The 16270-nt window shown below is 44.0% G+C and overlaps 1 protein-coding gene across 5 annotated transcripts in view; it reads right to left on the bottom strand.

Moving 5' to 3' along the window:
- fam184aa (family with sequence similarity 184 member Aa) overlaps positions 1 to 16270 on the bottom strand; it is a 52178-nt gene that overhangs the window by 10363 nt on the left and 25545 nt on the right. For all 5 annotated transcript variants that reach the window (XR_003464258.1, XR_003464256.1, XR_003464257.1 and 2 more), the window contains 6 exons: positions 4056 to 4209; positions 3348 to 3475; positions 3048 to 3232; positions 1768 to 1914; positions 1570 to 1687; positions 1057 to 1161 (listed from right to left, as the gene is read on the bottom strand). Coding sequence is in view for 2 of the 5 variants with exons in the window: in XM_019271874.2 (XP_019127419.2) it covers positions 1057 to 1161; positions 1570 to 1687; positions 1768 to 1914; positions 3048 to 3232; positions 3348 to 3475; positions 4056 to 4209 (837 nt within the window). In the remaining 3 variants the exon portion in view is untranslated. The remainder of the gene's footprint in view (positions 1 to 1056; positions 1162 to 1569; positions 1688 to 1767; positions 1915 to 3047; positions 3233 to 3347; positions 3476 to 4055; positions 4210 to 16270) is intronic.

Genomic DNA, 16270 nt, shown 5'->3' with positions numbered 1-16270 from the left:
ACAGATCTTTCCTGTGCTAATTCTGATCTAACACTGTGAAAACCTTAATGTATGCATACAGGACATATCACATCCCAGGACAGTGCATTTTATTTTTCAAGACAGGAGGATGACACCAAGACTCATCTGTGCCCTGGTTATGGAGAATACCTCCAGCTCAGGTTCATGAAAAGAAAGATTCTGTCCAAATACAGATCTGAACGCAGAGCAAACACTTTGCTCATGTCTATGATCTGATGTTTCAATCCTCTGTACAACACGGACAGACAGGGAATGTACAATGAGAAGTATCAGCATGACGCGACTGTGCTTTACTCTTACATTCATGTTCAGAGTACACTCAGAAAACAACAATTTATCAATGATAGAAAAACTAGAAAGATAGATAGATACATAAAGTATCAGAAATGGGTTAATCCTGCACATGGGGGTTTAGAAGTGTAAGTGAGGGAATCTAATATGAAGAGTGAGAAACACCTCCACGAGGAGGAGGCACGCTGAAATCAAGCACGATTGTTTCTCCGTGACTCCTGGAATCAAACCGTCGGTGTGACAGCTGCGTGCGCACAAGAAAGGATGATGAGCGTCTTTGTACGTGGGGAAGAAGAAGGAAGAATTTGTGCTTTGGTGATATACGCCGTGTTCAAACAATAGACTAAATTGAAGGTACGGATAAAAAGGACAAGATCGAATTAAATGAAAAACAAGCTGCCAGCCTGCATGCAGTGGAGGTTTATATTCGTCGTGGTCCGGATGTCCAAAAATTACATTTTTTCAGGAGGACGAAACTCTTTCTCAGAGACCAGCTACAAGAAAAACCTAAAACACTGTAATGAGACACGTTTAGCAGCAGGAATAACAAATCTGTTTACACAGTCCGCCGTGAATTGTTTCATATTTTAAACGGATTGTGCCAAATCCACAAAATTGAACGATGAGTGTGGTGTTTGGGGTAGAGCGGTATGACTCACATCCTCTTATGTTTGTGCTCGTGCTGTCATAAACAGCCACGCGCGATCCTCGGCGTTCACGCCACTCGTGTTCAACAACACTCACCTTGATAAGAGGGTTGATTACGCCGACGTTGGCACTGGAGTTGAAGACCTTGCTGAACCCCGTCTCTCTGTTGACCAGCTCCAACTGGTAGAACTTCTTGTCGTCCTTTTAAAATAAAAGAAGTGAGACTCAGAAAGTATCGAGGGCTTTAAACGTCTGTGTGCTTTTAACTGCATCTCACCGTCTTCATCATTTATCAGAAGACTGGCGAGACGACTGCGAGATGTGCGGACTATTCCAAGGTCAAGAATTAACTTTGACGCTCAGTCTTTTTTTTAAAATTAGTCACAGAGAGACGTTATTCACGCTGGGAAACCATCTTTAAAGACACTGTTGCTGCCGCGCACATTTGCTGCAATTACAGCGCCGGCTCCGGATGATTGAATCTGCCGGTAACGGTTACGATGTCGGCCAGCAGAATCTGTGACCGCAGTTTAAAAAATAAGAAATCAGATTTGAGCAAGAAGCCGGATTTCTGTGAACGTTGTTCCTTCCACAGTCTGCTGCACTCACCACCAGCTTCTTGACCAGAGCCTCTCTTTCGGTGACCATCTCTCTGAGCTCTGCTATGATGTGCAGGTCCTCTGGCCGGCTTTCTCTGTTTCTTAACTTCTCCTCTGTCCCCTCCAACCTGGACAAAAACGACACGGCATGTACAGGATGAGAAAGCAATTCGATAAAGAGACTTGCTCATGAGTTCGTGCGACTTACAGTATTTGCAGAGCAGATATCTTGTCTTTGAGGACCTCCTGGGCCTTGTTGAAGTCAGCCAGCATGATCTGTGTTTCTCTGTGATGGGCTATACTTATCTCCCCCAAGTCCCTCTCATGTCTCTTCGAAAGGTCTTGTTCATGAGCCCTGCACCAGACACAAAACTCATCAATAAACCACGATGCAGCATTACAGCAGCTCACATGCAAAGATAACATAACGTGAGAGGTTTCGAATATTTTTAATTTCCTGGTCGGGAGCATGAGACTGACACTAAATTATAGAGGGAGACGACAGGATGTGCAGTCAGCTGGGACCTAAAGAGCGGAGCTCCAAGTGGGACTGTGGGGTTAAAGAAGAAACGGTATCCATGGCTACCGTGTTAATGCGAGGGTCATAATTTGTCTGTCTGCAATCTAAGTGGAAGGAAGTAATGCAGAGAGTCGTGCGTTCACGGCAAAATCAAGGTTCTTTTAAAGAAACTGAAACGGTACAAACGCACGTTTGATCAATAAAAATCTGAGTGAACTCGAAAAACCTGGTTTCAAAAGATCATTTCTCAAGACGGTGTAGGCGTGGAACATCAGGATCGGCTCCTTTATGAAACATCCCTTAAAGAAACACGTTTGCTACATTTTAAAATACTTTCACGACACAGACTCCTCTGACAGGAAACAGTTTTTCCACTTCTCGTTCGGTGAGTTGAGGATTGCCAGACCAGAGTTGGTGATTGATTGACAAACCGAGGCGGTTCAGCTGATCTTAGAAACTTAAATTCAGAAGCTGTACGGTTGAATTTTTCTGTTCAATAAGAAAAACGTGTGTAAGAATATTTCCTTTTTAAACGGTTTACAAGTTTATTTATTACAATAAATGGAGCTAAGTCGGTTTCTTTGGGACAGACAGAGTTTTTAAAAAACTGGATTCAAAGTAACTCTTGATACTTTTTAGATGGTTGGAAAGCTGCTGTGGATTTGGATTAAAGCAGCTTTAAGGAAACATTTTCTCTTCTTGTCTCTGCTTATAGATAAGGACGAGCGAAATTACTGCAGGCTATGCAAGAGTTACATTTTACAGTGAGAATATCAACTTGTTAGAGAGCTCTGTGTCTAAATAACCTCCAGCCAGCCCTTCTAGTACTTCAACTTCTCGTTACCGACATACACACAGATACTGGTAATAATAATCCGCAATAAGATGATGGTCAGCTGATAAAATGACAGATGTTGACATGACTTCTGTAGACTCTTATTGTGAAACTGATGTTTGGCTTCCTGTACCTTATCTGATGGTTGGCTTCACTGCGGACCCGCAGCACCTCTTTACCCTTCAGCTCGAGCTCTCTGGTCAGAGTGTCGATGGTCTCGTTCAGAGAGTGGATCTCGTGGTCCAGATCGGTGATGCGGTTGCTACGGGAACACACCTCTGATTGCAGGTCTGAGAGACGGACCAGGAGCTCTTGTTCCTAGATGAAAAATATATACGAAACAGAGAGACAGTAATTAGTTCAGATGTTAACTAGGTCACAAAGACAAAGAGCAGATGATACAAAACAGAGGATGAAGAAACGTCACAGTCACCTGCTGGTGGCTCTGCTCCATCGCTTTCTCCAGCTCTCGTTTGGCGACGCTGTTTTCTTTAAGGTGGATCTGTTTTAGATGCTCGATGGCCGTAGCGTGGAGGTGGTTCAGCTCTGCACGAAGAGACGCTGCAAGACAGAAACATCTTTGTTTACGCTCCATGCTGTGGTCCACGCTGGACCTGAACCGGCTCCAGTTCCCAGGCCACGACCATCGCCCCAACTAGAGCTGCCAATTCTGATATTTTTAAAGTCTGACTTTCTTTTTAAGAATCATCGATCGGATATAGAAACATTTTTGGAACTTTTCTCCAATGGAAAATGTATCTCAATTGTATGTTTACAATAAAACATTTATCTTCTACCTTCTCTCCAAATCTAAAACCAGGTTACAGGTCCGTCTCAGGCTCTGTAACCTGCTGTTACTGTCTGTGCCGCTCGGCGTGACGTGAACAATCATGCGGCGCTCTAAACAGGAGCATCATCACTGTGAGAAGAAATATCACAGTCTGATGATGTCCCCTCTGTTCCTTGTGAATTGTTTTGCAGCGTTTGTTCACAGATCACAGAAAAGTGTCGCTTGTTGGATTCTTATCTGCTGATTTAGTCCCGTTATCACACACAGTCTCTCTTACACTTCAACCCTTGAATTCTCGCGCCTCTTTGTTCAACACAGCAGGTAGAAACAGGGAGAGAGGCCGTCATTTACCCAGCTTTGCCTTCCCCTCGTCCTCCAGTTCAAAGCGCAGCGTCTGCAGCTCCTGGTCTGACTGCTGTCTCAGGATGTCTAAAGTCCTCCTGTGGGCCTCCTTCAGAGCGTGGACCTCCTCCCTCTGCTCCTGCTTCAGACGCTCCTCCAGGGCCTGGCAGAGAGGATGGAGATGATGTAACGGGGACACGTTTTTTTCCCATGTGGCTCTGACGGGTAATGTTTGAGCAGTTTGTGAGCTGCATTTATGAAAACTCTTCTTTTGAGTATGCAGAGGCAAAAATTAATTACTCAGACTTGATCTGCTTGTTAATTGAGTGAGCTGTTAATGGACACCATCTGTCCCACAGGAGCAGCTACAAGACTTAAGAACAAATAACAGCTCCACCAAGACCAAGACACAAGAACAACGACTGATGATTAGTAGTCCCACTGTGAACCTTTAAAGCCTCTGGAAATACATTGAAATGGTAAAAATGCAAATATGATATCAAAGTTTTATTAAGCATCCACAAAAATCGGAAAGAAATTTTAGAAAACCTGGTCTGAAAAACAGCTCGTTGTGCTGTTCAAACTATTTTTGAAGGCTATGAAGACGTGGAAGATCATGTTTTGATTGACATCTGTTTCAATTTAACTGTACGCTATATTAGAATATTATCAGCGCTTTACTTTGCCGGCAGTCGGTCCTTTCTGACGGGAAACTGACGCTGTTATCTACAGACCAGACTCCTTTGTCATTTTACCAGAATATTTTCACGTCTCACTTTGCGAATTGAGGATTTCTATCGACCGAAGCGGAATTGGTTATTGTTGAAACAACGCAGAGATGAACCAAGATGATCCGGTGAGTTTTATTTTGCTTCTGTCACGTTTGAATGAAGTGTTTTTTTTATGAGTTGACAAGAGAGAAACTTAAGTAAGAAGATTTCCTTTAGTTTATTCATTTGTGGGACAGCTGACATGATAATTTAAAGACCGTTCCATTATGTCCGAGCATAATTCAAACCAAAATCAGGAAAGTTTACAAGTTTTCAAATCTGATGGAGACAGAAGATGAAGACACAGATGAAAAACACAGATGGAGACAGAGATGAAGGACACAGAGGAGACTATGAAAAAACACAGTGAAGACAGAGATGAAGACAGATGGAGACAGAGATGAAGCACAGATGGAAGACAGATGGAAGTACACAGATGAAGGACCGAGATGGGTACAGAGCATGGAGACAGATGAAGACAGAGATGGAGACCACAGCAAATGGAGACACAGATGAGCGAGAAAGACAGAGATGAAGACAGAGATTGAAGACAGAGGATGAAGCAGAGATGAAGAGCAAAGATGAAGACACAGATTAGCTAGAGATGGCACAAGATGGAGACACAGATGGAGACACAGATGAAGACAAGATGAAGACAAGATGGAGACACAGATGGAGACACCGCATGGAGACCCACAATATGAAGACAGAGAGTGAGACACAGATGCAGACCACAGATGAAGAACACAGATGGAGTCTGTCATTTTTTTAAACGGCCAAAGTTCACGTTCTTCATCTTTTTCTTACATTTAACCGGTCAGAAGATTTAACGAGTTTCTAAGCCGTGCAATAAAATGACTAATTCTACAAATCGCTTGTGCCGTATTAATCATAACTGCGCCACAGTTCCACTTAGGGCCAGATGAGACATCAGTAGGACAGAGGCTCTGCAGTCGTATTCTCATCCGGCTCGGCCGAGCGCCGGGCCGTGGGTTGAGATGTAATTCACGCGGGTGGCTTGTTGTGCCACACTATGAGCAGGTCTTTGTGTTTTCTCACGTACGTCGAGAAAGACGGGAAATGATCCTCGATAGTAAACCTTGATCTGTGTTTCAGACTTATGCACGCCTAGTCCTGTGTTTTAATTTGATCAAAACGGGCCTGGAAAGTCCTTGCAAAAGTCCCGTGAATTTGATGTTTAAAAAGGAGTGGGAACCTGTGTTACAATGTGAGCGTCAGCATAATTCATTATAAGTGTCATTTGTGTTTAATCTGATTATTTTCTCTTAATAAAACATCACAAATACCCAGAACCCGACCCAACGATATTCAATTTAAGCTGACTAGTATTTGTAGCTGTAGTTAAGGCCACCTGTCACACACTAAACAGCTTACTCTCTTTCAGCCCGCAGAGGATACGACAGCACAAAGGAGGATATAAACAAATGAAATGCCACTTGTTTAAATATATTGTGGAGTATAGTATTTGTATTAAGCAGCCAAGACACAAGTGCATGTACTGTAATGGAAAGCTGCTCGGCTCGGTGTGGATCGCTATAAGATGGCAGGTTGTTTTGCAGTTTTTGTTCACGTCGTGTGAAGGTAGAGCCCGGGAAAACTCTCATTGTTTACACCTGCGTGTTTCTCACCAGCAGACTGGGGAGGTGAATGACGACTGTAATTTACACACTGAGGCGGTTTGATAGATAGACGGATAGACAGATGTCGCTGAGAGATGAACCGTCTACCTGTCGTCGCTGTCAGCAGCTCCAGACGCGTCTCACAGATGAGAGATGTTGGAAGTCTTTATTTGTACGTCACAGCAAAGAAATGACATATAACAGATTTCTGCTACTTTTTAAGTATTAAAAAAACAGCCAGGACGCGGTGAGAGAAGTCAGAGCCTGGTTTGTAAAACGATCTTAATTTGACCACAAGAGGATACCTTGCTGTTTATCCAGCGGAGCTACAACTGCAACAATACAAACAAACCACAACGATGCTTGTGTTTCATAAATGTGTCCCACAATCGATATCATGCTAGGAATTACAAGCGAGGGAAACCAAGGAGGAAGGATTTGCTGCGTGGTTTGGCATTTTTAATCACATATAAACACAAATGGGATTTACAGTCGCTCGTTAAAGATTAGACAAAACGAAGAGCTGGACTCTTGATCGTAAACATCTGCAGTATCAAATTCTACAAACAAGCCTCTGGTTTCATGGTTCAGCACTGACGAGCGTCCTTCCTCCTCACACGTCTTTTCATTTCCTCCTCTTTTCACTCTCACCTCCAGAAAATGAGTCAGGAGTTTGAGATAAAGCGGCTGTCACTGGGAGGCAGCGAGACCGCCTCCAGCAGCAGCTCGACAACCTGAAAGAGGAGCTCTCGGCCAAACTCAATATGGCCAATCAGGAGTATGAAAGACTGCTCAGAGTTATGATGATGATGATGGTGATGATGAGTGTGATAACCCTCGCTGAGTCTTCAGGTGTCCCACCTCCAGGAGCTGGTGAGGGAGGGGAGCAGAACCTGGGTTCAGCTCAACACAGATCAACTGTCTGAGGGAAACTCAGGAGAAACTCAAGATAGAGCTGGACGCACCCAGATCCCGAGTGCGAGAGACCAGCAACCTGCTGACCGACCTGCAGGTGAGGATAAAACCAAGAGGATTTAGAGATGAGGGGGTTTATTTTAAGTTCATTAAACAAACGTCTGAACAGTGATGAAACAGAAAGGGCAGGAAAAAAAACGGTTTCTCAGAAGTTCCAGCGAGACAAAGAGGGAGGATAGAAGGAAGGAGCGAAGATCGGAGAGAGAGAGAGAGAGAGGAAGAGCGGTGTGAAAGCAGGAAATGAGATTCAACTGAGGCCAGCTGTGAGATAATGATGATGAGGCTATATGAGCTGAGTGGTCCTGCGTCTGAAAGGAGCCCTGCCGGAGAGACGGGAAGAGTGTGTGCGCAAGAGAGAGGCTGTTTTTTATTAATGGTTATTATCATATGATTAAAATAGTTAGAATATCGCAGAGTTGCCACAGCGGCGTCAAAATAAAAAGAAATGCTACACACAGTGAACAAAGACGGAGTTACAGTATAACGAGGAGTGGGTGAATAAAAAAGCTGAATAAAAGAGGATAAGAAGGGGACAGAGGGCCTGAATGAGGAGCGAACTGCACCACACAGAGCCCGGCTCTGTAAAACCAGAGGATTTGCAAGCCTAACGGGGGATTGTATCTCGTGTTCGCGCTGAGCTCATTGCAGGATAGTGAACACACCAGCTACTGTTAAGCAGGGTGTAAAGCCTCGAGTAACTATACTGTTTCAAAAAGAAAGCAAAAACTTCTGCTCAACTTTTTGCGTTGTGTCGTGTTTTATGCAACAAAATATCCAGCACAAAATAAATGTTATGTTTACAGTTCATGGTTAACATGTTGAGCTGTGCGACGTCAGGTTTAGTCTGCGATATAAGCAGCAGTGGAAAGTAATAAAGTGCAGTACTTAAAGGACCGTGTGTAAGATTTAGCCACGTCTAGTTTCTGATTGCGGCCCCCTCGCGTCACAGTCTCCTTCCTAGTGTGAGGAGAAACTAAAGAGACACGAAATGTGCAAACAACCTAAAAAAGCTGTTTAGTTTGTCCGCTGGGCTGAAGATGATGAAACATACGAGTGTTATATTCAGGTGTATTACGCCGTGAAAACGGAGATGTTTCGTAAACAGCCCGAAATCTGGATGTTTTTTGAGTTACTTGAGAATAAGAAGACGGAGTGCTTGTTTTCAACTATTTTACTGATAAACTTTGAGTTTGGATGCAGCACTTTAAGTTTTTAGTGGCGTTAGAGAGGGCTGTCTTCAAAATAGGTTTGTTTTAAGCGACTCAATCAAGAAACATGTCAGAGCGGTGAAGTGATCGAATTATTATGATCGGTGACGACCTGGAAGGCATCTCTGACCCCGCGAATATTCAAACCAGCGATACAGCAATGAAGAATAAACACAGCTGATCACCTGCTACATCCAGCTATAACCAGTTTATTTATTCTTTCAACATATTAAGATTCGCTGACATGTAAAATGTCCTCTGGACATAATTTCCATGATCTGGTGAAACGCACTCGAAGGTTTTTTTAGTGTTTTTAATGAAGCCAGGAGCATAAACCCGGCGAGCGTCTCATTGCTGGACCTGCGGAAGACTGCTTTGGAAGCGGCACATTTAAAAAATAAAAAAAAAGCAGCCCTGCAGCCACGGCGTTATAAATAGACGTGGAGGTGGACGTTATGAGTCATCAGCTATTGAAGTGCCGCATCTGGTCAGAGATAGCACTTCGAGAAGGCGTTCTTTGTTTTAGTAGCTTTGCGTTGTGTTGTTGTTCAACAATTACATTAAACCCGTTTTATTGGAGTTAGTTCATCTTTAATTGGATTAATAACAGTCTCCAAGAGAAGCGGGGCTCCGGTCTCACCTCACCACGCCCTGCCAATTACCGCGTGAGGTTCGCGTCCCGTGAGACGCCCAGAGGTGTAAAGACAATCTTAGCTTTAATAACGTGCGTCTGTTTGCAGGAGGAGATCGAGACCCAGAGACAGCAGCACGAAGCCAGAGTGATGTCCATCAGAACAGAGGAGAAGCAGAAGAGGGACAAGATGGCAGATGACTTGGACCAGAAATGGAGAGATGCATGGGTAAAATCCCAATCTCATCCTGTCAGTCCACTTTCTCTTTCCATTTGTTTCACATTCATCCTCGCCCCTTCCGCTTCACAATCACACTTGTTATCAGCATAATCAGTGGACCTGGGGTGCCGGTGTGCCCGTATATTAATACGAAAGAATAGGAAGCAGGTTCATAGAGACGTACGATATTACAGACAGGGGCACATGGACACAAATGCAATTAAATGTCATTCTGACCGGACTCTGGTCGTCTCTCTGAGGGAAGAGGTGCGCTTATTAAGGAGGAGGAGCTGAACGAGGAGTACGAGGCCGACAAACAGGCGACGCGTGACTCAGATGTCTCAGCAGAAGGCTGGAGATGATGGCGGCGAGAGGGCTGGCAGAGGAAGGTGGAGGACCTGCGGGGAGCAGGTAAACACACGTACTGATACATACACTGAAAATTAAAGCTCCTTGTTAGGTTCAGCAGTAGTACATCATCGTCAGATGAAGTAGTGATCCAAACAATTAATGTCTTCCATCGGAGGAGGTCGTTTGAGGATGCCACGTCTCAGATTTACAGCATTTTGAGTGACAGTCAAACAAAAAGATGCAAAAATGACAGAAATCATGCAAACGCCATCTGCTCTGGCTGAAAATGATCAGTGGGATGGGTATGGCAGTCACTTCTGATCGGCTGGGACAAAATCTCTGGTCACGCCAGCATTTAAAATGTTAAAATAAGTTTATTCCAAGAATATCTGCGATACATTTGCACTGACAGTAGCGTTGCCCAAGACGGCAGTTGTTGTTGTTGAGTTGACGAGTTGAGCTGGTATCCTCCCCAGCAGAGCGTCGGTCTCATCGTGTCTGGTTGAGCTGCCGAAGGCGGACGAGAGATTTGCATACAGACTGGTGACGAAGTGCGATCTGGTGCCAGTTCTCTGGCTTTGACAAAAATAAGGGCACCCCCCAAACGTGACCTTTTCCCCCCACGACCACTTCGGGATCCCTTTTGACTGACGGCTCGCTATCGATGTTAAAGCTGGGAGCAAAAATAGCGCCGGCCGAGGAGAGATGCGTCTCACACAGGCACGCTCTCCCGGCTTTGCCGCCTCTGACTGCGTCTGTGAATGTGATTAACAACCACATTCACCTGCTAAAATTCACAGAATTCTCACACGCAACAATAAGTCGTCCTGAAAGACGAAGGATAAACCTGTGCTATTTCTGTCCAGTTCCTCTGTTCTTTTCCTGGAGCGACGCAGAATGAAACAACAACAGCTTCTTTTTTTTTTTTTAATTAGTTTCCCCCAAAGAAAACATCTCACAGGCAATTGATCCTCATGCTGTATGTATCCTGTATATGCACATACAGTAGCACGTGTGTGGGCACAATATGCATGTGAATCAATAGTTTAATTTTTCCTTTAGGCTCCGATTGCTTAGAAAGTAGAAATGAGCAGCACAGTTGGAGCTGCTCAGGTCAGATTTAAAGCTCCACAGCAGCGAGAAGCATTTGATGCTGTCTGCTTACACCGCGTCGCCCAGCAGCCGAGCGCGCTGCCTCTGGGGATCACAGCTCAGCTGGGTCACAATGAAACCTCAAAGAGGCTCGTCCTATCGAGATCAACATTTTTTTTCTGACGAGCTGAGAGCCAGCAACCAGCAATGCCAGCTTGGCAACCTTTCAAGACGCCCACCTCCGAACAGTCTGACTTTGAAATCTCTCATTTGTCTTGTTTTTTCATTTGCACAGTCCACAAACTGCAGTTCCTCAAACGCCACTGGCGGCTCCAAAGTGAGTCAGCTCCATAAGTCCCCATGTTCACAGCAGAAATAAACAGGTTTACAGCCTGGTACAAAACAGTTTTGGTCTCTGTAGCTAATTTCCCCGTTCATGACAACTGTACTGAGGGTGAATTTATATTAGGGATGTACTGAATATTCGGCAACCGAAAGTATTCGGCCGGAATTGCCAAAAAAATGCCACATTCGGTTGCGTGAAGTGGCCGAATAGTGGCTGACGCAATTGATGCATGAAACAAGTGCGGGTGATTGGCAGGGTTGCTGATTCTTTTCCATTCACACACAATAAACCCACGATGCAGGATATAGGAAAAACAGGCAAAAAATCATCGTACACGGCTCTTAGGGAGCTAATACTTCCTCTAAACTACGTGCTCACACATGTCGAGGTGCGTTAACGACCGCGGAATGACTATGAATGCGTTCATGATGTTTGAAAAATGGAAATTCACCGGAAATATAATAATATTTCTTTCAAGAACAAATTAACAGTGATTAAAACAACACGGGCTTTCTAACAATATAAATGAAATAATAATTATACTAATGAAATTTACTAACTGGAAATAAAATTTGACTTTCTTTGAAAAAAAAAAACATTTATTCTAGGCTATTATGCAATAGTAAAAAAATAGTGAAAAATTTAACAACCCATTTCAATTCGGTTTCGGTATTCAGCCAACCATTAATTTTTATTCGGTTTCGGCCCAAAATTTTCATTTCGGTGCATCCTAATTTATATACAACTCACCTGTTCAATTATATTAAGGCTTAAGTATGAGGTGTGAGTGTGTCGTCATCAAATATTGCGACACAAATCATGTTAAGCGGCTGTTATTGTTGCATTTCTCTGTTGGTGAATGTCAACAGCGTGTTTACACATCACCTTGCGGTGAGTCAGAACTTTTCCATCGTTGGAATTGACAATCAGGTCGCGGTGAGATAACGACTGTTCTCAACTTTTGAGATAAACAAGCCCAAAAAAAATGTCTGTCAAAAGGTCAAACCGAGCAGCACCTCGCACACTTGATGGACAGAGCAAAGCAGAACTGCTCTACTGGATGGAAAAGTCTGTGTGTTGTGTGTGTGTGTGTGTGCCATCCTTATCTATAATTACTTCTTTTTCATTAAGATATTTTCATTACAGTGTCCTAGCCTCAGGCTCTGCGTTGTGCGTGTGAGAGAGTGTTTAATGAACACATTAAGGTTTTCGACGCTGTTAACGTTCAGTTATTCCGCTGTAACGGACAGATAGTGGACAGTATACCGTGCAGGTCGTCCGTCTGTCTTTTTTAAACCCATACCAGTGCAGACTTCATCCCGGCCCTGCTCCTCATCCTCTCATTTAAATCCATCTTACCTTGCAGTCACTGATGTAATACTCCCCTGTGTTAAATCCCGTCTGGGATTTGCCGGAGCTGGAGGAAGAGTGGCGGGTGGAGGACCAGAGCCGTCAGCTGAGAGAGTTCACTTAAGGGCCCTCATGGTTCCAATATCTCCTCGAGACAAAACTGTTTTGTGTTTTTGGCTCCGTGCGCCGACACTCGCCGTCCGACAAGCTGTCGGCTCACCGAGACAAGGCGGCGAAATCTCCAACTACGTGCTTGTGTTGATACCGAAAAGCATGATTTAAAACTCTGGACTGAAGTCGAAACAATCGGTAGAAGAAATGTTTTTATGTGAGGATAAAGACGGACACACGGGGGATACAAGGAGAGCTAACGATGCTGGCCTAATTACATGTGGCAGCAAGTCGAGCAAGTTGTTCATTTCCGGGGAAAACAAGTGAACGTTGCTGTTGCAGTCAGAGATCGCAGACGACTGGAAGCTGCATCACATTTCTCTGTGTGTAATTACTGTTTTTATGTTTAAGGGCGACCTGTCAGCTCTGAAACAAGCACGGCACTTACAGTAGAAACTACTCTAACCTTCAACGTGAACAGCAGTAATTATATTTGTATCTGCTTCTCTCTCTCTCTCTCTCTGTTGTGTGGTCAGATCTCTCTGTTGAAACAGTCCCTGGAGCTGCAGTTGTCTCAGTCCCAGTCGGCTCTGCAGCAGCTGCAGTCCCAGTTCAACCAGGAGAGGGAGCTGCGGAGCCAACAGCTGAAAGGTAAGCTGCCCCACGCCTCCGTACACACCTCACTGCTGATGATACGCCTCGTTATGGTTCGTATCTGATCAATAAAACCAAACGTTTCTGCTGCTGGCAGCTGGATGGTGTCTGAGTCTATAGAGGGTGGCTAAAGATGCAATCGACTAACGTTACTCAGGGTAACAAGATTACTACAACCATATTTATAATTACGCTGAGCTTCAACAATGACAGCTCATAATTTATGATAATCTGTAATGCTACACGGTCCACAATGAACCTGTAACCTGCCGTAGACGACATTAATATTACTTTCTCTTTGTTTAACGTCGCCAGCAGATGGTGGCGGCAGAACTGGAGGATTAAGTTATAGTCACGGCTCATGAGCGGCTACACGCAGCAGACGTGTCGGGTTCAGCACGATAACAAGGGAGGGAATGACTTTTAGCTTTTAGCCTGCAGGAAGAATCAAATAAAGGTTGTTCCAGTCCCAGAACGTGAGGCCGTCGAGTCGAGTCAGGGAATAGTTTAAGCAGAGGTGGTGTCGGGAGAATGGATGGAGGTCACAGCATTGTTTGGGAGTCGAGATCAGGTCACTGACAAAAGTAAAAAAAAACAAAAGTTCAGGATGGGTCGAGAACAAAATGCTCCACTTGTGTTCGGGTTTTCTGTTTCTGCTTTTATCAAGCCAGAAATCCAAAAATAAAATAAAGAAATCCAATTAAAAACAAAGTGAGATGAGATCTCGTCACATCCTGCTCGACAACGCGTTTCATGTCGCCGTGATGCTCGAACAGAGCGTCAAGTCATCCGTCTCGATAAAACCTAATGAGAGCACGTCTGCTTTGGAAGATACTGCGAGGTGTCACAGTGTGGTGTGTGTGTGTGTGTGTGTGTGTGTGTGTGTGTGTGTGTTTGCAGAGATGCAGAGAGAACATCAGAGGAGAGAGCATCGATTACAGAGGCTCCTGCTGTGCCCTGAGCACCATGGAGGAGGCCAGACAACACCAGATAAGGGTAGGATACACAAACAACACAACACACACACACTCGGCGCACACACACACACACAACACACACACATACACAGGCATGTAGGGCTGCGTTCTTTAGCTCAGGATTTGTTTGCTGGCAGTGCTCGTTGTTATTTCCTCTTCACATATTAATAAAGATCTGCGTTTGTTTTTCTGTATTTCTTTCCAAAGGAAATGTGCAGCAGGATCGTAACTTTGGTTCTCTTTGATTGTTCTGCTGTCTGCATAAATAAACAGAGTCGTCTCAGTGTAGGCGTTTTTAATCTGCGGTGGCATATCACTGAATTTTCGGACCCTGATTTGTAAAATGGTCACAAATTTCACCTGATGCGTCGACAAACAGCCGAGATGAACCACGAAAACGTCGAGGCAACAAACATTTAAAAAAACGAGTTGAGCCAACATTAACGTAACGTCAGGTTAACACAGCTTCTGAACGATCACGCCAACAGCTGTAACCATGGTAACTGCACATCAAAATTGTCAACAGCTCTTGCCTCAGAGCAGTGGTTCTCAACTGGTCTGGCTTCGGGACCCACCATCACCCCTAAAGGACAAGCCATGACCCAAATTGAGGAAAAATTTCACTTCTCAAATTTATTAATGAAAAGAGGTGCAGTTTGGTGGTGTCTATTACATTACAAGGCTTTTACGCCACCTACGGTGGCGATTGTGATAGACGGCACTCCGCGCATAAAAATCCACTTCAAAATAAAAGCACAGGATTTTGTTCTTAACACTTTTTCCCAGGCAAAGGCCGCGACCCACTGAGAACGGGTCCGCGACCCACTTTTGGGTCGCGACCCACCAGTTGAGAATCACTGCCTCAGAGCTATTCTGACCAACTAGACTAAAGTGTCTTTAGTTTTGTTGCCTAAAAGTCAACAACAATCAAATGATTAAAGACTAAAATCGAATCGATATCTGATGCCAGATTCAACATTCAGGGCTCCTTAAGTTTTAGGCAGTGCTAGTTCAAAATAGGCTCCTTTAGCTGTATTATGTGCCTCTGCTGCTACTGTACACCTGTGAAAACGTGCTTTTCAGTCCAAAAAATGTGCTGCCGCTCGACCTATTTTTACTGCGTCCTCGTCTTTTTGTGCATCGCAGTCTGTGATCAGCAAAAGTCCTGAAAACCGATGAGATCATCAGTACGAGGACTAAAAAAAAAAGAAAGATTTTCTCCGACCTATACGTCGACTTGTTGCCCTGAAGTCACCTCCTCCTGAGAGTTTTAGTTGTAAGCGACGGTCGACAAAAGTAACTCGTGTTAAGTTTTTTTTAATGTTGTTCGTTTTAAGTTAATGATCCTTCTTGAGGAGCTAATTAGTGGTGAAAGATTAATAAAGCAATCAAATCAGCCTAGAAAGTTCGAGCTCTGTGAAACAATTCATTAGGTTTCCTTGTAAAATGATATTGAAGATGAGCCAGAGGCAGAAACATTTGATGACTTTTTACTGCCCCGTTGAAAAAAAATAAAATAACAATCATGGTAGCACTGTGGTGGTGTGTGTGTTGTGTGTGTGTGTGTGTGTGTGTGTGTGTGTGTGTGTGGGAATGGCGTCAGCTCCCGTTTTAATGTTTACTTCTTCCCCGGTGAAGTTATAAATCACCAAGCATCGTCATGGAAATGAGACGGTTCAATAGAATAGTGATTTCGTGCCCGATAAAAAAAGACAAACTCAGGCAGGTTTTCTGCTCTTTGGCTCAAGATGGAAACTTAAAGATGTTTGTGGATTTCTTGTTCTCTGTGTTGAGATCACAGAGAACAAGAAATCCACAAACTGGACGTCATATAAAAGCAACAAGAAACCCAATTAGACAGTATTAGTATTTAGTATTTATTAGAGTTAGCTTCAGTTC

Source organism: Larimichthys crocea, chromosome XIX (genome assembly GCF_000972845.2).
Source record: "Larimichthys crocea isolate SSNF chromosome XIX, L_crocea_2.0, whole genome shotgun sequence".
Taxonomy (NCBI): Eukaryota; Metazoa; Chordata; class Actinopteri; family Sciaenidae; genus Larimichthys; species Larimichthys crocea.
The sequence above is the reverse complement of the archived record's forward strand: the minus strand, read 5'-3'. Positions and strand labels throughout refer to the sequence as shown.